Source organism: Schistocerca cancellata, chromosome 4 (assembly GCF_023864275.1).
Source record: "Schistocerca cancellata isolate TAMUIC-IGC-003103 chromosome 4, iqSchCanc2.1, whole genome shotgun sequence".
NCBI lineage: Eukaryota > Metazoa > Arthropoda > Insecta > Orthoptera > Acrididae > Schistocerca > Schistocerca cancellata.
Window position 1 is genome coordinate 825,190,386 of NC_064629.1, and position 27,487 is coordinate 825,217,872.

General features: G+C 38.6%; 1 protein-coding gene across 1 annotated transcript in view; it reads left to right on the top strand.

Moving 5' to 3' along the window:
- Positions 1-27,487, top strand: part of LOC126184862 (uncharacterized) — a 130,566-nt gene that overhangs the window by 66,982 nt on the left and 36,097 nt on the right. The window contains exons 7-8 of the mRNA XM_049927477.1: positions 408-2,906; positions 17,899-18,066. Coding sequence (XP_049783434.1) covers positions 408-2,906; positions 17,899-18,066 — 2,667 coding nt within the window. The remainder of the gene's footprint in view (positions 1-407; positions 2,907-17,898; positions 18,067-27,487) is intronic.

Below are 27,487 nucleotides of genomic sequence, written 5' to 3' on the forward strand. Positions count from 1 at the left end.
CACATACATTATTTGTATATTATTATTGTTGTTATTATTATTATTATCATTATTATTATTATTATTATTGAATTCTTTTTTGAGGGGGCTTATGTAATTTACATGCTATGGCTCAAGTCTGAATGTGAATATTCAATGTCTCTTAGTATTTGCCTTTTGTTTAATCATTTTGTTAACTGGTACTTCTGTAGCTTCTTGGTAGCACAACATAATTCTAAATGAAAAAAACAATATGTCTGATGATGGCTCTGTAAACTGGAAACTGCTTAACAAAATTAATTAATTCTAGAGGACACACATCACATCATGTTTTTCATTTAGATTTGTTTATTTAAACTAGTGGTAATTTACTATTTTTGTACTTGGCACCCACTTTTCAAATTCAGTTATCATTTTCTACTTTTCAGAGAAACAAGATATCAGAGAAAAAGAAATATCTAATTCTACTGCTCCTCCATTGCCACATAAAAAGAGACTTTCCACAGCAGCTTCCAAACAAGAAAAAGAAGTTGAAAATCTAACAGAGAAACAGCGTTTAGCTTCTGAAAGGACTAGTGTTAGTGAGGAAAGTGTCAGCTCCAGTGTCATGACATCAGTAACGTCCACGCAGAAACCGCGGATAGCAAAACTGAAAGCTATATTTGAGAGGAATCTAGGAGATCTTGAAACAACCAATCCTCCGACCAGAGTGCGTCATTCACAACAGGTCACTCGCAGCCATTCTCTCGGCGCAGTTTGTAAACCTGACTTGAAGCAGTTATCACCGAGTCGATTTGGGCAGAGTGAAACAAAGACAGTTCAGCACAATGTGAATGAACCCAAAGAAGAAAGCAGTTCCTCACACTGTTCTGGTTTTCAGCCAGCTCTTCCTATCAAACGGAGTAAGTCATTACGGGTTTTAGGTTCTTCTGATCAGTCAAAACTGTCTTTGGTTTCAGTAGGAAAAGGAAACTTGGTAAAAAGTCAAAAATTTTGTGGGAGTGAAAGTGTTAGTTCAGGAAAGTGTATTGCAACACAGCAAGCAAAAGACTGCACAGTGAATCATAAGTCCTCAGGTACAAACATTTCACATCACTTTGAAGGATCTGAAAGACGAGCGTTGGAAACGGGGACCGTCTTTAACCAGCCGAGTTTGAATAGTTGTCCACCTAAGTTTTCAGACAGAGCAGGTGCAGGAAATGAACAAAGGTATGATGGAGGCCAGAAACTGCATGGGTTAGCAAACTCTGTGAGTGATAGAAGCAGCAGTTTGGAATGTTGCGGCACTGAAGAACTGAAGGGTAACCTAAGGAAAGTGCAAGGAATGTCAGTTAGTGGTGGTGGCGGTAGCAGCAGCAGCAGTAGTATGGAATCAGAAGCAAAAGCAGCTCTGTGGCCTCAGAATAGGTCCACATGTCAAAGCAATTTGTCTAAGACTGATTTAGATGATAGAAGAGGTTGGAAAGATAGTAAGCAGTGTGCAACAAATTTGGTAAAATATGCTGTGTGTCAACACAGAAACTCATTAAGTAGTGGACAGTCTCATGCTTCTTCAAGTGTTTATGTAAAGCCAGTGAACCAAGGACTTTATGGTGAAATTCAGAAGAAGGTATCTAGCATTGTAACAGGACTTGGCGTAAGGGAGAGAAGAAATAGCTTCAGACAAGCTGTCAGCACTGATAAGGTATCTGGCTCAGATACACGTTGTGTAAAATGTTGTGAAAGTGATAGTGTGTGGTCAAAAAGTGATATACAGGTTCGTGATGCTAAAACTCTTTCAGATAGGCAGGAAAGTAATTCCAAAGTGTTAATTCAGAGTGATTTGGTGCAGGGTGCCAAAATCTACTCTAATCTCTCCCCACATTCTCATGCAGATGCTGTACACCCAGTGGTCCAGGATGAAAGGGGAGAAAGAAGTGCTCGAGCAGGAGGGCCACAGCCTCATAATTCACAAAACAAAATTAAGTGTTCATCAGTTAGGACTGAAAAAAATCCAGTGAATTGCTGTAGTGAAGCGGTAAACAGAAAATGTATCCATCAAAGAGCTGAAGAACAAAGAGTGGCCAAACCTGTGAAAGAAAGCAAAATATCACCTCATGTTTGCAGGGATGAAAAAGTTTCTTGTGTCATGTGTGAACCAGAGGGCAGAAATCAACACAGGAAGGTAGAAAGCACATACTCAAAATACAGCAGAATATTGCCTGTTGGGAGAAAACTTTCTCAACCAGCATGGGCGAATCATGAACAGTTGACTTCAAGTGTCATTAGGGACAGTAGCAGTAGTGGAAGTAGATTGGATCCTCAGCAGTCTCATTATTTGCACGATATGAAACCTGAACTGACTGTTTCAGCAAAACCATCTTTTGTCCCTCAGACTGAAAGATACGATGACATAGTTACAAATCGTGTGTCTTCAAGTGAAGTGAGCTACCATAAGGGGTTCCTAAACAAACCAGTACCACCTCCTAGTAAACAAAAACCTACCTCGGTTAGCAAAACTATAAGAGCTAACAGTGCTTCGAAAAATGAAAGAGAACCGTGCCCAGGACAAAGTAGCGCTTCAGCCAGTGCACAGTTCTTTGGTGAGCAGAGTACTGTAGGAAGTGATAGCGTGTTTGTTAAGAATGTAGATGTTAGTCAACAACAAACTCAGCATGTGGATAGGTTAGTGAGAAGAACAGTTTGCAAAGAAAGGGAAGAAGGGAACTCCAAATTATTAGCAACAACAGACAGCCAGCTATTTGCAAGAAATGTGGCCCAAAGCAGTGGACCTGACTTTAAAAAGGCTACAGTAACTGTTGACCAGCACAAATATCAACACAGTAGTGGTCACGTTCCTGTACTTGGGCAAGATGAAAAGCTGTCAGCGCGACACAAACATGCCTCACTGAAGGAAATCAACCGTAGTGATGATTCATTTAGCTATGGTAAGTGCCTCCTTTATTATTCATGCATGTATAATACTATTTTCTGATTGAAAATCATTGTTATTAATTGCTTCAACAACTTAAACATAATTCGTAGCTGTATAACAAGAATAGGTACTAAAACAAAAACATTCAGAGGATCGACTGTAATATTTGCGTATCTCTGCTATACTTAAACTTACACTGACTGCAAAGGTGGATGGATGGAGCCTTGGTACTCTATCCAAATTTAAGAGAGAGTGTTGCAAGCATGATCCCATACACATTTATTATTAATTACTTAAGCAGTTTCTGTATATTTCTAATCTGTGTTGTTTCATTTTATCTTCAAGGTATCATTAAAGTCCTTCTGCCTTTACTATTATGTCATCTTATAAGATACTTAAAATGCATCCTCAGCAAAGAATTTTGCCTAACTCATCACTGATGTCTGTGACATAAGAGAATTTCATGACAAGGAACTTTCCATTCCTGCTAAACTTCATGCCTTTTCTTGCTGTTTTACTGATATATCTGTTGGCTCAGAAGATGTTATGCAACTCTTTCAACATGTGTAGACAACTTATTCATTTGGCCATATGAAGTTTAATGTCAACAAATAAATTACTCATGTGAAATACACTGTTTACCTAATTTTTTTAATTGGTTGGGCATCACTGTCAGTGGCACAATTTTATTGAATATTTCATAAAACTGGTACCTTATCGAGAGGAGAGGTCAGGGAGTGGGGGATCAAATAATGAAAATGTAGCACTGTTGAATACCAGAATTAAAATGCCACTGAAAATAATAATAATAATAATAATAATAATAATAATAAGCGATGGAAAAAACAGATGCCTCTAAATATCTAGGATACAGACAAAAAATAGGAATAGTTAATACAAATATTAAAGAAGAACTAAAAGAAAAATACAGGCAAAGACTAACAAAAATACTGAAAACAGAATTGACAGCAAGAAACAAGACAAAAGCTATAAATACTTATGCTATACCAATATTGACCTACTCATTTGGAGTAGTGAAATGGAGTAACACAGACCTAGAAGCACTCAATACACTTACACGATCACAATGCCACAAATATAGAATGCATCACATACATTCAGCAACAGAAAGATTCACATTAAGCAGGAAGGAAGGAGGAAGGGGATGTATCGACATAAAAAACCTACATTATGGACAGGTAGACAATTTAAGAAAATTCTTTATAGAACGAGCAGAAACTAGCAAAATACACAAAGCAATCACTCATATAAATACATTGGCTACACCACTGCAATTTCATAACCACTTCTACAACCCTTTAGATCACATAACATCAACAGATACGAAAAAAGTAAATTGGAAAAAGAATACACTACATGGCAAGCACCCGTATCATCTAACACAGCCACACATCGACCAAGACGCATCCAACACATGGCTAAGAAAAGGCAATATATACAGTGAGACGGAAGGATTCATGATTGCAATACAGGATCAAACAATAAACACCAGATATTACAGCAAGCATATTATTAAAGATCCCAATACCAGAACAAATAAATGCAGACTTTGCAAACAACAAATAGAAACAGTAGATCACATCACAAGCAGATGTACAATACTAGCAAATACAGAATACCCCAGAAGACATGACAATGTAGCAAAAATAATACCTCAACAGCTTGCCTTACAACACAAACTTATAAAACAACACATTCCCACATACAAGTATGCACCACAAAATGTACTGGAGAATGACGAATACAAATTATACTGGAACAGAACCATTATAACAGATAAAACAGCACCACATAACAAACCTGACATCATACTCACCAATAAAAAGAAGAAATTAACACAACTAATTGAAATATCCATACCCAATACAACAAATATACAAAAGAAAACAGGAGAAAAAATTGAAAAATACATCCAACTGGCTGAGGAAGTCAAGGACATGTGGCATCAGGATAAAGTTGACATTATACCAATTATACTATCAACTACAGGAGTCATACCACACAATATCCACCAGTACATCAACGCAATACAGCTACATCCAAACTTATATATACAACTACAGAAATCTGTAATTATTGATACATGTTCAATTACCCGAAAGTTCCTAAATGCAATATAACATATACCGTACAGTTAAAAGGAAGTCACGCTTGATCAAGGTCCGCGTCACTTTCTATTTTTAACCAGAAATAATGTCTGAGAAAAGGATAATAATAATAATAATAATATATGTAAAATATAGTAATGTATTTTATTTCAGAAGTCTTCATGGTGGGTAAGGATATCATAAGATGGCTGCTATGCCCTACTAGTAGGATCCATCGTAGTATTGGTCTGGAATAATTTGTAAAAACATTAATCACAATGACTGGATGAACTCAAGCAGCCTTAATCATCTTTCATACTTACCAGCTTACTTTACTAACTTACAGTTACAGCTGCAGGATCAAACATATCTAAAGTACTCCTATATGAGCAGTGTTGTCTTTTATTTCATTAATTTTAATGAAATACATCTCCATGGTGTAATTATTAACTATTCCTACAGTTAATAGGAGAAGCTAATCTGCAGTAAGTCTTCAGCTTTGGTTTAAAACCTGAGGTTTGTCAGAAACACTGTTCAGCTCTTTTACTGAGTGAGTGAAGTGGCACAGTGGTTAGCACACTTCTTTCATATTTGGGAGAATGGCTGCTCAAATCCAAGTCCGGCTATCCTGATTTAGGTTCCCTGTGATTTCTCTACATCGCTCCAGGCCTGTCCTTTGAAAGAGCATGGCCAATTTCCTACTGCATTCTTGAAACATTCTGAGCTTGTGCTCTGTGTCTAATGATCTCAGTGTCATCGGGGTATTAAACCCTAATATTCCTTCCGTCCTTCCTTCCTTCTTTCCTTCCTTCAACCTTGTGGAAGCCTATTGAAAATTTATATTGCAGAATACTGAGCACTTTTTTGAACAATGTTTAAGATGTGCTCACAACATAAGGATTACTTCTTTGTCTTGAGTTCTCTGAATGGATGCTGCTCTTCCTCCTAACCAAGTTAATATTTTTTCATATAAATCTTAGAAGTAAGTGGATGTATTGTGATGTAAATGTGCAAGATGCCATCACTTTTCTTAGAGGCCTATGTGAAATTCATAAATTAATGCCACATACTGCATTGCGTTCACTACTTTTGTGGGAAAAATTGTTTTGTGTTGTACTAAATTCCACATCAGTATTATTCCATATAAAATCAACAAATTAAAGTAAGTGAAATGAACTAAGTTTTATAATATCAGTGGTTCTGACTAAATAATATTATAACCATAAAGGTAGGGTTTTCAACTTCTGCAGCAGGCCTAGAATATGAGCCGTCCATGAAAGCTTGCCATCTGCCCCAAGCCTCACAAATTTAGTGTCTTCTGTTTCACTAATCATACCATTATTCTAGCAGAACTGGATGTCAGAATAAGTAAAATTGTGTTAACAAACTAGATGATGTGTATTTAATGGAATTAAAGAATCTGCCCCTCCACTGGCACCGAAGAGATGCTTGTCTCCAGGGCCAATTTTACCATATAGTAAAGTTCCTGGCCTCAATTAGTAACAATAATACTTGTTTCATCTGTGAACTAAACAGCTCTAGAGTTATCTGCTATAAACGTAAATGAAGGCAAGTCTTCATTTTATTTCAAGAAAATAGTATCCCCAGTGTGGAGCCCACTAGCATACCCCCGTTACTCTGTCTCATCCTACCTTCTTGACTGTTATGTGACAATGTTAAACAACTTTTTACTGCTTAGTTAATACTGAAACAACTAAATGTCTCACACCAAATTCTGTCATGATCTGCAGGACATTATATAAAGCCACTGTAGGGAATGCCAACGATAGAAGCATGGACCTTAGTCACCTCTTGGATATCTGATACCAATTCCTCCTGCAGTTGCTATATTTTACCAAAATTGAATTGACCTCTTGGGGAGAATTCCCAAGTTAACAATTAGGGGTACATGGATGGTACTGTGTACTGACTGCCTCATCGAGTAATTAGTTAGTTTCATGTTCCATGGATCATTTGCACAGTAAATTGTAATGAGTCATTTTATATACACATCACAACTTAATTTTTAAATATGGATACATGCCGAACATTTATAAAGTAATTTCTGTTTATCTTCCTTTCTTTCTTTGTAAAATCTGCAGATTTGGGGTAGTATTTCCTACCCACCACCTTTTACACATTACAGTAATAGAAATTCTTCTACAGTGTAGAGTAGTTGTTAAGGAGAAACTTTTTTAGTTTGTTTTCAAATTTTATTTTGCTATCTGTCAGACATTTTATATCCTTGGGTAACTTATCAAAAATTTTTGTTGCAGTATTGTGTATACCTTTTGTGATAAAACAACCTTAATGTGGAGTAATGGATGTCATTTTTCCTTCTGGTATTGTAATTATGTACAGCATTGTTCCTTTCAAACTGCAGTTGATTATTTACAACAAACTTCAAAGAGGTAATAAATAGACTGTGAAGCAGTAGTCAGTATGCCCAACTCTTTAAATAGATGACTACAAGATGATCGTGGATGTGCACCATGTATTGCTCTCGTAGCACATTTTGAGCAATGAGGACTTTCTTTCCTAAAGATGGGTTACCCCAGAACATTATTCTGTATGACATCATAAATATGTGAACTTACTGATTCGCCTCTCCCCAAGATTTGCAATGATTCTAAATGCAAATGTTGCTCAACTAAGTTGTTTTAGGGGTTAAAGAATGTGTTATGTGTTTTTTCCAGTTAAGTTCTCCTCAGTATTAACGCCTAAGGATTTTGAAGTTTGCACCCAATTTATTATTTCCTCACCATGTGTTATACTGAATATGTTGTGTCTTTTTAAAATTGAGGGTCAGACCATTCACAGAAAACAAGTCAATGATAGTTTTAGGAACATCGGTTTACTATTTCTACTCTTTCTATATACATGCTTGGATTGATTACAATACTAGTGTCCTCTGCAAAAAGAATTAATTCTACCAGTTGTATATTAAATGGAAGATCATTCACATATATGAGGAACAGCAATGGACCTAAGATGGAGCCTTGAGGAACCATGTACTTGATTTCACCCTAGTCAGAATAATGTCTCCAGACCACATTGGTTGAATTACAAAGTACAACCTTCTGCATTCATTTGGTTAGATATGACATTATCCACTGGTTGGCTCTACCATCAATCCCATAAAACTTCAATTTGTGTAGAAAAATATTGTGATTCCCACAGTCAAATGCCTTAAATAGGTTGCAGAAAATACCAAGTGGCATCATTTTATTATTTAATGCTTGTAAAATTTTGTGAGTGAACATGTAAATGGCATTCTCAGTAGAACAACTCTTCTGAAATCCAAACTGTTATTTTCTGTGGATATTATTGCCACTATGCTGTCGGCAAGGCTGACCTGGCTGTAAAAAGCTCCAGAAGTTTCCAGGTTTCTTGTAAAAAGCATAATTTTGAAGGTTGTGGCACCATGTGTAATGATCTTTGACCATTTAAACCTGTTTCAGTCAATACTAATGTTGAAAGTAATTTTATAATGCAACATCATTCACAGGATGACTACCTATCACCTGCAAACAAATGGTCTCATGGAATGTTTTAATAAGTCATTGGCAGATTAGTTGGATAGTTTAATGTTCCATGGCTCATTTTGCATAATTAATCGTAATGATGAGGAATGGGGAATGGATCATTTTACATTCACATTACAAATTAGTTTGTAAATATGGCTACATGCTAAACATTTATAACTCTCTCTCTGTGTGTGTGTGTGTGTGTGTGTGTCCAATACACACACACATTTGTGAGTCAGTAATTCCTACCCACCAGCTCTCACAGTAGTAGAATTTGTTCTAAGGAATAAAATGAGTTGTCAGGGAGAAACTGTTATAATTTGTTTTCACATTTTCCTTTGCTGTCTTCAGACATACTCTTGATGTGTGTTTGACACCAGAGAGACTGGATACTACAGTGCCTGTCATGACAGTGGCATATAATACAGCAAAGCAAGACACTCCATGTTTCATAGTGTTTTTCGTGGTCTCTGGATGAAAGGCTGAAGCAGTAACAGACACTTGGTTTCTGCTTCGACCTATGGTGCTGAAGACTGCTACATAAAACTGTTCATCGTCTAAACTGAGGAAGCAAAACTGCCCGTGCCCATATGGACCTTGTAAGCTCAGAATAAAGGACCGTGGACATAATAACACTGCACACAGACTTATAAGCTACAATCCGGATGACCTAGTATGGACTGCTATATGTGTATGGAAGTTCAGGTTATCAGAAAAATTAGTAAAGCACTACTTCTACCAATATTGAATTTTACGTCACTTGAGGGTCATAATCTGTTGATTCAAGGATGATGGCTCTACACTGAGGAGACAGCCACAGAGACATTGTTCACGTCCTTCACATGAAGCCATGCCTTAGTTCTCTGAGGTGCAGATCCATTGTAGGTGCTTCCAAAACAAGTTACATGAAGGTATGCTGGATAGTTGCAATGTCTCAACAGAAGTAACTCCAATGGGATGTCACAGTGACAATAAGGATGTGACAACATGATCTCAACAGAAGTAGCTCCAATGGAATGTCACAGTGACAATAAGGATGTGACAACATGATCACATCGTCGTCGTCATCATCATCATCATCATCATCATCATCATCATCATCACACAAATGGGCACTGATTAGATCCAGATCCAAGAAGCTATAGTTAACTCTTAAACGATGAGTTACTCGTTGCTGTTGTGTGCCCACACACACACACACACACACACACACACACACACACACACACACACACACAGAGAGAGAGAGAGAGAGAGAGAGAGAGAGAGAGAGGGGGGGGGGGGGGGGGAGATTTAATCCAAGTCATTTTTGCATAACATTGTGACTGGAGGTGTGAAAAGCCACTCTCTCTGTGCACTTGGCTGATTATCCAGAGTTATCTCAGTTTATCCAGTTTGTTTGCAAACTATAATCGGCAGCAAGTTAACCCTGTTTTTTTGTGTGTGTGTGTGTGTGTGTGTGTGTGTGTGTGTCCATATTTTACATGGTTTTGCAAATTAACTCACATATACTTCATTTTAGTTTCATATGTCAAGAGTGTAGGTATTTTGCACCAATTACTTCATGATTTCTGTTAGTATTGTTGCATGGCAGCTCAGTTCCCATCAAATGTGCTGTCAAAAAGATTTGACAGATGCTGTGTTAACATTTGTTGTTGTTTTTTCCAGTGTATTTTGTTGTATGCTGCAGTTGGTGATGTGGAAATCCTTTTCAGTTTACAAGGGCAGTCATATCAGCATGATTCCTTTAAAAGTACACAAACAGTTTCCTTCTCCTTTTGTGCCCAAACTGAATTGGTGCTCCAGATCTAATGACCTTGTCATCAACAATATATTAAACCCTCATTTGCTTTCCTGTAAGTTTCTGATTTACATTTCAGTGACATCTGTTATGAAATAAAGGGAGACATTGTCCCTTCATATTCCTGCATGCCCCAACATTGAACTTCTCATAATCTATCTCACCAATATGGAAGATATTCACTCATTTTGTCCAAAAAAGGGCTTCATGTGTTCACATTCAAATGGTATAATAGATATTGTCATGAAACATGAAGGAGGACACGTGGTAAAATATTGAAAACTGTTTTGTTCTTCTGTGTATCACATATTGGTTTTTAGAATTTCATACAGAAAAATAAAATCTTGTATGCAATATGTATAACAAAGCAGCAGATCAATAAACAGTCTAAAAACTATATTTTCAGTTTCCTTGAAGTCTGTGATATCTTGAGGTAGTATTATGTCAACATTTTGTTTTAAGATATTTCCAACTGACATTTTTCCCGTAAAAGTACCGGTACAGGGTGATTATAAGTAAAGTTCCAATTTCACAATGCTGTAAAAAAAGAACTGCTCTCAGAATGTCATCAAATTTGAGTGGAATATTATAGAAGAAAGGAGAAACATTATGGAAAGAAAAAAAAAATTACGACCAGATGGCACCGTAAATGTCATAGTGTAAAAGTGTTCAGTCACAAATGACAGATGAATCGCAATACAGTGGTTATGGTGTGAGTTGCACATTAAACCTGCAGCACTGTGCAATGTGCAGGACCACACGAGCTGGGAGACAGGCACAAGACATGTTATACTCTCCACCGTTTTGTGCCGCAGGTTGAAATTGAGAAACAGTGTGTTCCACAACAGATTGGAATGACTCGAGTGTCACATTCAGAATGTGTTGCACAATGTGTGCCTTCAATTCGCAACATTTGTAATCAGAGCACTGAACACAGCATCTTTCAGATAACCCCACAGCCAGAAGCCACATGGATTAAGATCAGGGAATCTGGATGGCCAAGCTGTAGGGAAATGGCACCTGATAATTCTAGAATTTCCTAAATGGCTCTGCAGCAGCTGCTTCACTGTCTGTGCAATGTGCAGAGGTGTGCCATATTGCATAAAAATGATCCTATCCTTACATCCATGATGTTGAAGTGTTGGAATGATGTTGATGCACCATCATAGAATTTACAAGTGATGGTACAGGATCTGTAGAGCCCATCTCTTCAAAAAAAAAGGCCCTAAGATAAATGATGCTGTCAACCTAAACCACACAGTTACCTGTGTGGAATGGAATGGTATCATTTGATGTACGAGTAGATTTTCTGTTTTCCATATTCTGCAAGTCTGTGTATTGACATGCCCTTGGAGATGAATGTTGGCTTTGTCTCTCCACAAAATGTTCCATGGCCGTTCGTTGTCCACTTACATGTGAGCAAGAAACTCTAGAACAAACATTTGTGTTACTGGCAGGTCAGCTTGAAGTAACTCCTGAACATGGGTCTTTTGTATGACTAGCAATGTTTCATAGAATTTTATGCACCATACTAACAAGGAAGTCCAGAGTTCGGGCAGTTCCCCATGCACTGCATGTTTGCACATCACTGCTCGATCCCTCCTTGAATGCTGTGGCTACATCTTCTACTGACATCAGATCAATTGTTTTCCTCCCTCTGTCACAATGAACTTCAAAAGAATGTGTCTTTTTCAAATTTCTTAATCGTTTTCTCTAGACCCCTGACAGAAATTTGACCAAGACCTTTTTTCATATCGTTGAGTGTCCAGAACTTCTGCACCACTATTGACACACAGTCACAGTTCTTGTAAAATAACATTACCAGCAGTGCATAATCCTGCACTGAGACAGTCACACCGAGTGTCTCAGACACAAACTGAAGAATAGCCATGTACCCCATATCTTTTGTTTTGCAAATTCTACTGCTTAAGCGCCATCTAGTGGTAATATTTTTTTTTTATATAACGTTTCCCCCTTCTTCTATAATATTCTGTCATTCTGAGCAGTGGTTCGTTTTTTACGCCCTTTTGAAACTGAACTTTTAATAATAATCATCCTGTACATTATAATTAGTAGATGGTGTTGAATAATAACTTAGACAATTTTTAAATGATTGCATTTCAGACATATTTTAATCTTGTTCTTCTCATAAACAGTTATAGTAAGACCACCAATAATCATATTGTTTAATTGCCCAAAACTCACCTACCTGGCAGTTCTCTATTGATGGATCACAGTGTGTCCTTAGAATTCCCATAATTTTCTAAATAATTTCAGATGAATTTTGGACTGGCACTGACAAGACCCTCAGACAAATCTTTCCCTCTTTCTTCTTTAATCTTAGCAGGCCCATTTCATATAAAATTTCTGCCAGCAATTTGTTGATGGAATTGGTGGCAGTGGTTTTAGCGGGAGTGTGATTTTTAAATTCATTCCCTCCATAGAATTGTGTCTTTTAACCCCCTCCACAGGTGGATGTGATGAATGAGCTGTCTGGTTTTTCTGTTAATGTCGACAATTTGAAGGCTAGATTATTGTAAACATCCACGTGAGATGAGAAATGAGTTACAGAAATTAACAGCCCATGCAAATAATGAAACATATCAACTACAAGTTGAGATAATTATATCAATGAACTAAATGTATAGTGAGCTGAAGTACGAACTACAGTACACCATGAGAGTGAGCTTCCTAATCTTAGTTGTAGCTTGAATCAAAATAATCTTAATGTAGATATTAGTTACAAAGAAAAATATGATCGCAAATAAATGACTCAAATAGTTCATTGTACTGGGCAATCAGCAGTGGAAGGGGAGCACAGCTAAGTACACATGCGCTATCGATTGCCAATTGGATCTTATTTATTTGTGTATGTAATGTGTAGGCTGCGTCACATAACAAACACAAGATATACATCCAAGTTTCTAATGTATTCAGTAGAGTTTGGTGTTGCCATCAGGAACTCCTCTGCATTCCCAGGGGATGCTCAAAGTGGTCACATATGGTTGATGTGCTGTGTAGTTTGAGGTTTTGTTATTCAGAACTACTCACAGATGGGCAAGGGCATTAGACTCTATTTCAATAGTGACCCTGTGCCTCTCACACTGTTTGCACTTACTCTGTTCAGTACAAACCAGACTTTGCATTGTTCCACAAGCCCTGGAGTACTGTTTGAAATACAAGGTATCAAGTTGTTCATTTGTAGTGTTAGACATAATTTTAATCTATCATTCACTTATACTGCCTGCATTCTCATGGAGTTCTTTTGCTGCACACAGAAGAGAGCGTCTGGAATTAAGCCTGCTGTTGTTGATGGTACAGATGTTCTTATGAACTGGAAGGTCTTCATTCTCAGCCAGTTTATGAACTCCCTAATGGGAGTGTCATGGTGCTATGTGGCGTCTGATAGGAAGTCAGGAAGTGTGGATGTTTCTGGACATTTCTGTGATAACGCACATGGTCCGATTTATCTGTGCACCAACAAATCTGATGTAATCACTGTTAAGCCAAAATGAAGGTACACCAGCTCTAGGTCAGTTCACAATGTATATGCTGGTGAACTAAATGTTATTCTATATAAATTCTGTATGATATTTTTTCTTAATCTGGCAGCCATTCTATCCAAGTCCTTTCTGAAGAGGAGTATGCATATGAAGTGATTTAAAGTGAAATGACCATATAAAACTAATCACAGGTAAGGCAGATGCCAGACTGAGGTTCATTGGAAGAATCCTCAGGAAATATATCCCACCCACAAAAGCAGTAGCTTACAAAACCCTCGTTTGATAATTGCTTGTAGATTGCTCATCAGTCTGGGATCTGTGCCAGATTGAATTGATAGAGGTAATAGAGAAGATCCAAAGGAGGACATCACATTTTGTTACAGGTTTATTTAGTAATCATGAAAGCAACACAAAAACACTCAGCCAATTCCAGTGGCAGGCACTACGAGAGGGATGTTCTGCATCATAGTGTGGTTTACTTTTGAAGTTCTGAGAGCATACCTTCCTAGAAGAGTCAGCCAAGTATTAAACCATTATATTACCTCTTCCCATATATAACTTGTTAAAATACCAATAAGGTAAAATCAGAGATATTTGATATCACACAGAGACTTACCTGCAATCGTGCTTCCCACAAACCATTTGCAGCTGGAACAGAAAAAGGAGGAAATGCCCTCTACTACACATCATAAGGTGGTTTTCAGAGTATAGATGTAGATGAAGTAGGATATTTTATGTAGTACAACTCCAGATATTTTGGATTTTTGTTTTATGTAAGCTTTTTATTGTCAAATTAGATACAGATTTCATCATTTGTTTATTTATAGTTTATATGGAATGTGTTTACTTGTGTAAGACTAGTGTACGACTAGTGTACGCATAACCCCTCCCCATCCCTGCCCCCCCCCCCCCCCCCCCACACACACACACAACTTAAGGAGACGAAAGTTCAAGAAAGGGATAAGTTGGGGAAGATTATTAAGGGAAGGCAGGTCACTCAGACTGCATCATGAGAGGGACCTACCTGTTATGAGGTTGAGGTGACGCCGAGATGAAGGACTAGTATCAGAGAGTGTAGTTGGTCAAAGATGGTACATTGGTGAACACTGTGCCAGTGCCAGTCCAGGCATAATGAGAGCAGACTGAGAAGTGAAGATGGACTAAGAGAATAATAGTAATAATAATAATAATAATAATGAAAAAAGGTAATAGTAATATATGAATGAGAAAAGATAGGGGGAGTGATTGTACGTTGATGGAGGGTAAATCCAGGATGATGTCAGATGCGAAGATATCTTTGTGGACAAATCCCATCTAAGGAGATTGTGAAAACTGGTATCATTTTAGGGGATCCAAATGGCATATCTGGTATAGCACTCACACAGGTCCCTTGAGTCATGCTATAGAGCACGTTCAGCTACCAGATACTGGATGTCTCCCAAGACAGACATTTCTTCTGTAACCATTTGTGTACTCAGCCAGTTTAGTGATAGTCATGCCTGTATAAAATGCTTAGCAGTGGACACACATTAGTTGGTAAACAACATGCATCGTTTTACAAGTTGCTCAGCCTTTGACATTGTAATATTTACCAATAATGTGTCTGAAGTAGATGGTAGTATGTGGATGTATGGGACAGTTTTTACAGCAGGAATGATTGTAGGGCTAGAAACTTTGTGGTAGGGGTAGTGGTCTGGGTATGTCATATGATTTGACAAGCATGTTTTAGAGGTTTGGAGGGCTAGGTAAAACCACATTGGGTGGTGTAGGGAGAATCTTGGGGACAGAGGATCTCGTTTCAGGGCTTTACTTGAGAAATTCATAGGCTTGCTGGAGTAATATGTTGTAGCATTCAAGGCCTGGGTTGTACCGGATGACAAAGAGGTGCTTCTGAGATTGTTGGTAGTGAGAGCTGCGTTAGTCAGAGACTGAGAGGAGGACACTGCCTGAGAGATTTGTTTGTGAATAAGATCTGTGGGTAGTTGTGAGAGTACAAGGCTTGTGAAAGGTTGTTAATGTAAGTGTGAAGGTATTTGGTGGTGGAGCAGATACATTTGGCACCCATGTCTAGACTATTGGGAAGGAAGTGTTTTGATTTGGAAGGGGTTGCACCTGTCAGTGTGTAGCTATTGGTTTGGTTTTACATGGACTGATGTGTGGATGTAGGCATCAGTGAGTTGGAGGTCAATGTCAAGGAAGGCGGCTTTGGGTTTGGAAGATGACCTGGTGAACTTGGGCTATGAAAAGGAGTTAAGCAGTTATAGGAATTGGAATAGTTCTTCACCATGTGTCCAAATCACAAATATGTTGTCAATAAATGTGTACCAAGCCAGGGGGCCAGCTTTTTGGTCAGAAGATGCTACTGTGGAGTAATTCAAATAAAACATTCCCTATGACATGGTCCGGTTTTTATCAGTTACAGGTATGTAGCTGGTTACAGAATAAGTTTTTATTTCACAGGTTGATACTCCTTTTGTAGCTCTGTTTATCAGTTGTCATTTTGGTTTCAAAGTCTAAGTTGTAGAGTTGTGCTTGATTTCATTTCTCAGCTGTGATTGTGATTTATTGGCCAGTTGTATTCTATCATCTAAGCATGCCACAGGAATTTACAAATGCTGAGTGTACCAATGTGGTATTTGTGCACGGTGTTTGTAATGAAAAACTGCTGCCTTAAGAGAACACAGTAGATGATTTCGGAACCACAGGTTATCAGATTCAAGAATGTGTATTTGTGTTTTCAGTAAACTGTGTGAGACTGCTTCAGTACGTAGCTATCAGATTTCATCTGAATGTGCAAGTGACCAGTGTATAGATAAACTAGAAGACATTATTCTGTTTCTAGAATGTAGTTCTTCAACAAGCATAACTAACTAAACTCCGTCCGAACAGGCCTTGGAAGGCCCAATGGTACCGACTGGCCGCTGTGTCAACCTCTGAGCCCAGGGGTGTCACTGGATGCAGGTACAGAGGAGCATGTGGTCAGCACACCGCACTCCCGGCCGTTGTCAGTTTTCGAGACCGGAGCCACTACTTCTCAGTCAAGTAGCTAAGTAGCTCCTCAGTTTGCCTCACAAGGTCTGAGTACACCCCGCTTGCCAACAGTGCTCAACAGATCAGACGGTCACCCATCCAAGTGCTAGCCCAGCCTGACGGTGCTTAACTTCGGTGATCTGACAGGAACCGGTGTTACCACTACATCAAGGCCGTTGCCTCTATGCAGAATTTCTATGCCTATCAATGTTCCACATACAAGAATATGGCAGACATTATGTATGCATGGCATCTATCCTTATCATTTACTGCAGATTCAACACCTTTGAGAAGGAAGTGAATGTATATGATTGGAGTTTTGTCTCTGGTTAACTCTAAATCACCAAGTAATCCCATTAGTACTGATGAAGCCTCTTACATTCATGACGGTATCAGTAACATTTTTAGCTCACATCGGTGAAATGCTTCTCTTTAAATGTGTGGTATGGCGCAACAGACAATCAGTTGATTGGCCTTATGTGTTACCACGTCATCTTACAAATTCTTGTTACCTAGACTTTCTTAAAAACTAACTTCCAGCACTTTTGGAAGAGGGATGGGTATGTTTTCCAAACATCACGGGTTCCCTGTATGTTCCAGTTGTCAGATGACACATCAGCTAAACATTCATCAGTAGATAGATAGGTAGAAATAGTCATGATTCTTGAACACCAAGATGCCTGGACTTTACCCCCTTTACCCCTTTTTGCCAGTGGGGATAGTTGAAAGACAAAGTTTACAAAGAAAAAGTAAAAACATGATAAGCTGCTCATTCAGGTTGTGAGTAGTGCTGCCACCATAACAGAATGCATGTATGTCCTCTGTGGTGTCATCAAGAGAATTTGAATGTGGGTTTAAATTGTAGGTAGAATTTGTGAAATTCAACTTTGAAGTTAATCATTTTCCTTTGCTTTCTGTAAGTGTTTTTTGGGTTACATTCTAAGAGCTGTATCTCTGTAGCCAATAAGAATTAGATATATACTAAACTGAAATATAATATGCAGTTATACTAAAATTTGAAATGTAATGTTTAAAGGTCTTGTTGCTGGAGTGCAGCTGCGACAAGGTTCACAAGATGACAGTGCTTGCAGCTGTCCAAATGTTGCACCTAAAGTGAGACGGCATGCAAGTGTAGTGCTCTTGCGACATAGTCTCATAGAAACGGCACCCCTCTCAGTTTGGAGCAGAGATCACCAAGGTAGAGGTATGTATCTCAAAGCGTATTCTTCTTCTGTACTTTTTTCTTTACTGTGATTCATCAGTATCACATGTGCTTTTTCTGCTTCGCAGTAGCTCATGTGTTTGAGTGTAAACATGCATTATCTTTTTGTTTTCAGTTGGGCTTGTAAAAAACTGGAAGAAAGTGTGGGTTTGATTCTTATATTACACTGTGTTTCTTGGAAGACTGAATTTGAAAGAGAATATAATGATGAGAGTTCCAATAAATAATTTATTTTGTATGCTGTCTTATTAGTTAATCTGAAAGGATGGTTAAGAAAGAAAGTGGTGTGAATACAAACACTTAGCAGCTGATTGCAAGGTTTACTGTTATTGTAAATTTGGTCATACAAAATATTGATACTTTATTGCACAACACTGATTTGCCTTTCCTTGAACTGGCTAGCCATTCTCCAGGTCTGGATGTTTCTTACTCTTTTCCAATAATAAAATAGGCAGCAACAAATATGTATGCTGCAGAGAAAATGTAGGAAGTAGTGCCACAAACAAAAAAGTTATGTTACTGCAACTAACTTACCATGAGCTTCACTCATAGAGGATGTTGCCTGTCTTTTCTTTTCCTTGTGTACTTTGCACAATATGTTTACTATTCCTGTTATGTATTTACTGAGCATATACACGTGAAAGAATGGGCAGCACACTGTTTGTGACTAAATACCAAGAGTCAAAGGGGCAAAAGTGGTTTCAGATACAAATACCTTAAGTTTCAAAGGAAAGAGTAAATTCAAAATTTACAATCGAAATAAGCTTTCCAAATGGTGTATACACATTTTCACACATTCCTTATCATGGAATCATTATAACCAGTCATCTAATTTGACCTGATCTGGCATTTTCAGGCGGAATAGAAGCCATTGGTCTCATACGGCTATCATTTATACTCGCACATTCAGCTTGCTTAATAATGACATAGAAAGAGAAAATATGTAGAAAAATTCTGGTAGAATTAGACAATTTTGGAGTGAAGGAGAAGCAGAAGCTTTGGGCTGTCTACAGGCACACACAAAAGAGAAAGAAAACTTGCTAAATTTCATAATAAATCCTTTGTTAAGCTAGCACGTACACATGGATGCTCACCTATGCCCCTACATCATGCTAGCTGGACACAAAATGCTGGAATTGCATTGCGGTACGTGGACTGTGGTAGGGCAGAGTGCGTAGTTGGGTAGAGAGAGAGATGAAAGGTAGGAAGAGAAGTTGGAAATGGGTAGCTTGCAGCTCATAGGAAGGCAGTGGGTTTTCTGGTTGGGAATATGGGAGGGAGGGGTGGCAGGTGTATGAGCTAGGCATGTGAACCATACCCTTCACCAGGGTTTTGATTATCTACCGTCATGCCTGAAAATGAGGGACATCCTACATGAAATCCTTCCCACCCCCTTAAAGTGGTTTTCCATTGTCCTCCCAACCTACTCAACATCCTGGTCCATCCCTATGCCATTTCTACTAGCAAACCCTTGCCACAGGGATTATATCCCTGTGGAAGACCCAGATCCAAGACGTGTCCAATCCACCCACACAGCGCTTCCTAATCCAGTCCTGTCACAGGCTTATCATATCCCATCAGAAACACCCATGTCATATACAAACTCTACTGCAATCACTGCACAACTTCTTATGTCAGTATAATAAACAACCAGCTGTCCACCAAGACTGTGGCCAAGAACAAAATTGACCACCCACTTGCATAACATGCAGCTGAACATATCATCTCAATTTCAATGGCTGCTTCGCAGTCCATACCACCTCACTTTAGTCCACCTGTTGTGTGTGTGTGTGTGTGTGTGTGTGTGTGTGTGTGTGTGTGTGTGTGTGTGCGCGCGTGTGTCAACAAAGGATTTATTCTGAAAGGTAACAAGTTTTCTTTCTCTTTTGTGAGTGCCTGTCATCAACTCAACACTTCTGCCATTTGGTGAGTAGTCTCCTTTACTCCTAAATTATTGACATAGAATGAGAAGAAACATTTTAGAAAGGAAGAATTTTTCAAGTGCTCTGAAAATGAATAAAACCCAGTAGTATGAATTAGTAACCTATCAGTGTGGTGAAAGAATAGTGTGCTGTACATTCCATGACATGACAAGACACTAGTGATTAAGTTCAGTACCTTCTTTCTCCTTCAGACACTGTTGATGACTATAGTAAAGTTTGTCTCTCTCAAAGTGGAGAAAGTTATTGCACAAATGACAACTACAAAAACTGTACTAGAGAGATCCCCAGCTCATTAACTGAGGGGAACAAATGCCATAGATGTTATTGCTGCACACACAACATTGTATAGACTTACATTGACAAAGCTTGTCGATGTCAGAAACAGATAAGGAGGATCTCTTTTGTGTGTCGCTTGATATATTTTGAAAATGGCCTTTAACAGCAATTGTAAGTAAGCTTCAGTTAATAATTTAAATAGCCAGTCAGTTGCCAGAAGTCCAGCAACTGATTGGCTGATTCTATCCCGCAGTATGGTTTGGGTACTCTAAAATAACTATTAGGTTGCAACATTGAACAAATTTTTCTAATGTCCTGACATGACATTGAGGACACTAGTTCAAACACTCCGGTGATTGAAGGAATAAAGACTCTCTGCATGCAGAGCATGCCAATCTGACACAAACTTTATTGTAGAACAGTTTTCAGTGTTGTGGGTGGAGCCAGTTTTGAAGACAATGATATTATCAATTAATAAAGTAAATAGCCAGTCAGTTGGCAGAATTCCAGCAACTGATTGGCTGTTTACGTTATTAATCGATTATATCACCGTCTTCGAAGATGGCTCCACCTACAACACTGTGCACTGTTCAGCAGTAAAGTTTGTGTCAGATTGACATGCTTTGCATGCAGAAAGTCTTTATTCCTTGCAGCACCAGTATGTTTGAATTAGCACCCTCAATGCCAGGCCAGGACATCAGAAAAGTCTGTTCACTGTTACACTCTAATAGATATTTTAGAGCACCCAAACCATGCAGGAGGACAGAATTAAACTGCTGTGGATCTAGATAGTGTTTGTCTTTCCTTATTACATTTGGATTAACCCCAAAAATCTCACTTCTGTCAATTCCAGGTTTTAATGAGCTTTCTATACCTACTTTTGTTATATGAATTTCACTGGTTTTCAGGAGTGCTTCACAAACTGGCACTGTGTTACAAATGCTTTGGCAGTTGATCACTAAGTTTCCAATAGTCTCATCTGTGGTGCATTTTTTTGGATTTTACACAAATGTGTCAGGGTTTCTTGCAGCTATCATTATCTAGACTAAATGGAGAGTAGTGTAACCTAAAAAAGACAGTGGATGCAACCCACACAGAGTAAGCTACTTTGTGTAGCAGGATCTGATGTGTAGTGCACCCCTGGCTCATTTTGGGGGCTCTACAGTTCCCAACCCAAAGGTGCAAGTCTAGGCAGTTGCAGTCTATCTTGTCACAGAACTTTCTTAGTCTCTGATGCATGCCTTCTGCACAATTCAGAACCAGAGGCCCATGATTGGTTGTGTGGATGGTGTTGTGAATTGTGAGCTTCACTTAAATTCTGTGAGCAAGGTTGGTCAAATCTTCTGTGCCAACCGCTGGAATGATCCAAGTATGATCTCGGAGCAAAGATGACAGGCATTGTTCACCCCTATATGCACCACAGTCTGAAGCTGGTTACATCCTTTTCCCTCAGTGTCCGCCAGAACAGTCTTAACGTGTTGAATGAGACCCTGAGATATGTAAACTGAGTGCACAAGATGACCATCTTACCCCTTACTGCCATTTCCCGGAAGGGTATCATTGTATAATGTGTGTTCAGCTGCCACTGATTAACAGACTCCTACCCATTTGAACTTGGTTCCCTTGACACAGGATACAGCATGCTGCCCAAAAGGTGAAATTTGTTGCATTGACTCAGTCTCAGTGTCAAAAACTCCTACCCAATGGGAACAATGGACAGTATCTCGGGTATCAGTACTTCACCTCAGCACTAGTGCAGAAGTCTAGTTAATAATTCATAACTTCAAAGTGGTAGACAAAAATTAAAGAAATATGGGTAATACATGTAAGGGTACAATTATTGCTTGCATTTTAACATTTGAATCATCTTTTCACAGTACAAAATCCTATTTTGCAGTGTGAAAGCCACTGGTTCATGAAATAATTCAAAGATGGTCTCCAGCATTAGTTCATAGGGTTTTTTGTATATTTCACAGTTGTAAATTCATAAAGGTGATACAAATTTAGCAGCTGGAGTAGTAAGAAGTCCAGCTTCTAATGGAAATTCATACTTTTAGAATTTTTCTGCCATCTATGTACCTTCCAGCTTCTGTTTATTTTCAGCAGGAAAGAAGTTGGAAGATTACTTATAATCATCATGCAATTTGGAAAGGAAAAAAATATTAATTTGAATTCACTTGATCAATTTATGATCAACTTTAAGGTAAATGAAATATTTTAAATCTAGTACTTTTTAAGCAGTATCTGTGATGAAATTTATTCAATACCTCTGGTATGTCTCACGGTGGAGAAAGATTACACTTCTCCACCTTTTCACCTTTTTCTATTACAAATAATGAAAGCATTTGTAAATGTTTCTTCATTCTGCCCTATAAAAAATCCTTTCCTCATTCCTTATGTCCCATACAATGTTTGTGGTAAGAAATGTGGCCCAGTTGGTGTTTGTCCATCTGTATTATATTAAAAATGGTAAAGGTACCCGCAGACTTACATCTTCAGTTATGAAATCTAAGTGTATATCAAAAGGATAGGCTAATGCGAAGTGGAGGTGGTGTATTTGTTTCAGTAGACAAGAGACTTGTATCTCTACTGAGATGAAAATTGAAGCTGCAGGTGAAATTGTGTAGGCAAGACTTGGTATTAGACATGGTTGTGAACTTATAATTGGGTTCTTTTATCAACCACCAGACTCACCACTAGAAGTAACTGAAAATTTTAGAAAAAAAACCTTTGCGCACTAGTACAAATGTACCCCAATACTATGATCATCATACGGGGAGACTTCAGTCAACCATCAATCAACTGGGACAGTTATGTAAGTGGTGAGCATGACAAGGTATCCTGCTAAATGCTTTTCCTGAAAACTAGTTCAGAAGCCCACTCATTATGGAAATATATAGGGTTGTCTAAAAAGATGTTATGGCCTATATGGGATTAACTTTCATTTTATTTTATTATTTTAGTCTTATTTTATTTTTTATTTCAATACAAAAAACACACACTATGTACACAAATCCAAATGAAGCAAGTGCAGTTCTTCAACCTGTACTCCTTGGTTCTTGGTGGATGTGCAGAGTCTTTTCTCCATACAGACCATAGTTCATTCACACATTTCCATGTGTATAGATTGGACAACTTGGATATGAATTATTTCACCATTCCCCATGGCCAGAAATCACGTGGAGTCAAGTAGGGTGACTCTGGTGGCTACACCAAAGGTCCACATTGTCTTATACAGTGTCTGCTAAATGGTTCATCAAGGTAATGTCGAACCTATAAGGAACAGGTGGTGGTGCACCATCTTGCGGGAAGTAATCTGATATTCAAGGGAAGATTATTAGCAATAAAATTCTGCAGCATATCTAGGGTAAGAATCTCTCTTTACAGTCTGATCATAAAAAAATATATATAGAACTTTGAAATAATGCACTATATGTTAACTTTCAGAGAAAATTGAGTGTGCTGTCATAGTCTGTACTCCAAGTGACGCAATTGTGCTTATTCACATTGCTGCTGACATGAAATGTGGCTTCATTCGATTCTGGTTAGTGCTAATCACCTACGTGACTTCCATGGTCACGCAGTCATCATGTCTTTTGAACATTTATGATGTTATTTTCCATTCAAATACTTCTTGAACATCCTCTGTTTCCTGTACAATCATTGCTCATTGACCTAGTGTGCTCAAATTTCTCATGCAGTCAACAGATAGTTAAATGGCTTGTAGGATCATTATCAAACCATTGCTCAATTTTTTTTCTCACTATTGAGGTTGACCCACACTCTTCCATCCAAGCTGCTACCTTCCTTCTCTCTTCAAAATGAAGTCAGGCGGCCATCTCTAGTCTGCAACAAAAGAAAATTTAAAATTTTGTAGTACTGTGTGAGTGGTAACAGCTTTTTGGATGAACTTGTATATTACGAGGAGGTTCAGTTAGTAATGCAACACTTTTGGCCCTGAAAGGAGGTTAGTTTCATTCAGGATTTCAGTAAATCATATTATTCCTCACTCTTTTGGGTATAAAACCCTATTTTTCAACATAATCTCCATTCAATGGGACAGCCTTACGCCACCTTCCTGGGAGGACCTGCATGCTCGCATTGTGCCTTTCTACTGGTCGACATCAGAGCCAAAGTCTTGCTGTATCAGTAACTTTCCCCATCTTCCACATATCGCTTCCCATGAAGTGCATCCCTCATTGGTCCCAACAGTTGGCTGTAGGGTGGGTGAAGAAGAACAGTCCAGGTTTGCACAACCTTGTTGTGATGGTGACAGATGCCTCGCCCGATAACCCACCTTGCTTTTGTTCACAGTCAAGTCTCCATAGAAATTGTGCAACCACGTATGAATATCTGTGGTGCTCTGGTTTTCTGCCAAAAGAAACTCAGTGACAGATCTCTGCTTTGAACACACCTATGTTACAGACACCATTGTGAAGGCTACGTATGGTCTCGCCATCTGTTGGAACTTCATGAAACTGTAAGGGCTGACGAGTGAATATTTCAGTGTTCCTCAACAAATTACACATTTTTCAGCCAAAATTGGCCAAGGAAAAGAAATGTTCTAGTACTTATTGAATGACCTTGTAAAGCCAATGGAAACAAATTGGCTTGATCTCTTGGAGGATGTCGATATTGAAACTCATATGGGTGACCGTGAGGCAGTTATAGCAATAATGACTACCAAAGTACAAGAAGTGGGGAGATTTGCACATTTAGTAAGTTAAAGAGGCAGTGGTGCCATATCTCAAGAATGAGCTCCACACATTTCAGTTCATGATTAGAGGGACCATCTATGGTGTACAGCCCCTGTAAAGAAACTTCCGAACAGCTACTAGTGCACAATAATTTTCAATCAGAGTGTAGTGTAATAGACTTTCAGATGCTAAAAAAATGTGTTTTTCTACCAAAGGGCAATGGGTGAAACCTCAAATAGCTACTGTAGCAGAATGTTATTGAAACACCTCTCTCAAAACCCAAAGAAATCTGGTTATATGTAAGCAGTATCACTGGCACCAGAGTTAGTGTCCGGATACTCATGGTGACACAAAGAGTGAAATTGAGGATAGCAAAGCAAAAGTAGAGATTCTAAACTTGACTTTAAAACTTTCCTTTATAAATGAGTATCCTTGACCACTGCCCCGGTTTAATCCTCCTACTGCTACAAAATTGAATGTAATAGATATTAGTGTCAGTGGCATTCAGAGACAACTGAAATTGGTATAATTATGCCAAATGGAATCTCTCTCAGATTGTACAGAATTTGCAACTGAGTTAGCCCTTCTCTTAACCATAGCATATCCTAGATTCTGTGGAGAAAAAGCAGTGTCCAGAAGTTGGAAGAAAGCATTTGTCACACTCATCTACAAGAAGGATAACAGAAGTGATCCACAAAACTATTGTCCGCTATCAGTGACATCAATCTGTTATAGAATCTTAGAATGTACTCTCGTCTCATATGTAAAGAGGTATCCCAAACAGAACAACCTCATCTGTGCAAATCACAATTAATTCAGAAAATGTCATGCAAAACCCAACCCAGGCTTTGGTCATGGATCAAAGCAATCAAGTGGATACAGTATTTATTGATTTCAAAAAACTCATTTGACTCAATGCCTCACCAATGTTTATCAATGAAAGTATGATCATATATCATGAAATTTGTGACTGAGTTGGAGGTTTCTATGTAGGGTGGACATAGCATGTTATCTTGGATGGAGAGTCATTGGCAGAGGTAGAAACAACTTGAAGTGTGCCCCAGGGAAGTGTGGTAGTTCCCTTGCTGTTCATATTTTATGTTAATGACCTGGCAGACAAAAGTAACAGTAACCTCAGACTTTTTGCAGGTTATGCAATTACTGTTATTGAAGCACTGCCTGAAAAACAAGTGCACAAATATTCTATTGATGTCAAGATTTAAAAGTGGTGCAAAGATTGGTAATATGCAGAATGAGATTTTCACTCTGCAGCGGAGTGTGCGCTGATATGAAACTTCCTGGCAGATTAAAACTGTGTGCCCGACCGAGACTCGAACTCGGGACCTTTGCCTGCAAGGTTCGCAGGAGAACTTCGGTAAAGTTTGGAAGGTAGGAGACGGATACTGGCAGAAGTAAAGCTGTGAGTACCGGGCGTGAGTCGTGCTTCGGTAGCTCAGTTGGTAGAGCACTTGCCCGCGGAAGGCAAAGGTCCCGAGTTCAAGTCTCGGTCGGGCACACAGTTTTAATCTGCCAGGAAGTTTCATTGGTAATATGCTTTAAATATTCACAAATGCAGAAGTTTGCACTTCATAAAATGCAGAAATAGATAAGATCAGATGACCACAATATCAATGAGTCATAACTGAGTCATTCAACTCATACAAATACCCCAGGTGATGATAATTGGTGGGGATATGAAATGGAGCTGTCATACAGGCTCAGTTGTAGGTAAGGCACGAGGTGGATTTCCAGTCCATTGGTAGGATACTGGGACAATGTAATCAGTCTGCAAAGGGGACTGTTTACAGAACAATTTTGTAACTATCTTCAAGTGTGTGGGACCTATACCAAATAGTACTGATGTGACATCGAAGAGCAGCACCAGTGGTTGCTGGTTCCCTGGACCCACAAGATGGTGCCACAGAAACAATGAAAAACCTGAACCATCAGATGTTTGAAGGTAGTAATCATCAATTATTCCATGAACTCCTACTTGCAGAGTTTCAAGAACCAGTATTAAGTGAGGAATCTAGGACTATACTCTAGCCTACCATTTATTGCTATCACGTATCAGTCTGTAGGGACCACAAGGACAAGATCAGCCTAATTGCAGCTTGCACAGAAAAGTTAAAGTAGTCATGCTTACCACGCCCCATATCCAAATTGAGAGGCAAGAAACCATAGTATATGGTACAATAGGAGGTACTCCTGTAATGCATTTCACAGTGGTTTGCAGAGTATGGATGTAGGTTATGGTTTTCTCTTGTTTGCCAACCCCCACATCTATGTAATGAGCACATTGTATTGAGTGCCAGCCAATTCACATATTAACTTCCATACTGGCACTGAGCAGATTTCTGTCTCAGCATTACCGACTCAGTTTGTACTGGAAGTTTCACTCACATCTACACCCAAATCAGAGATATCAAGAGGGTCCTGCCCCAGAACTGATAAGGAATGGATGCAGATTAAAAATAGAAATCTCTT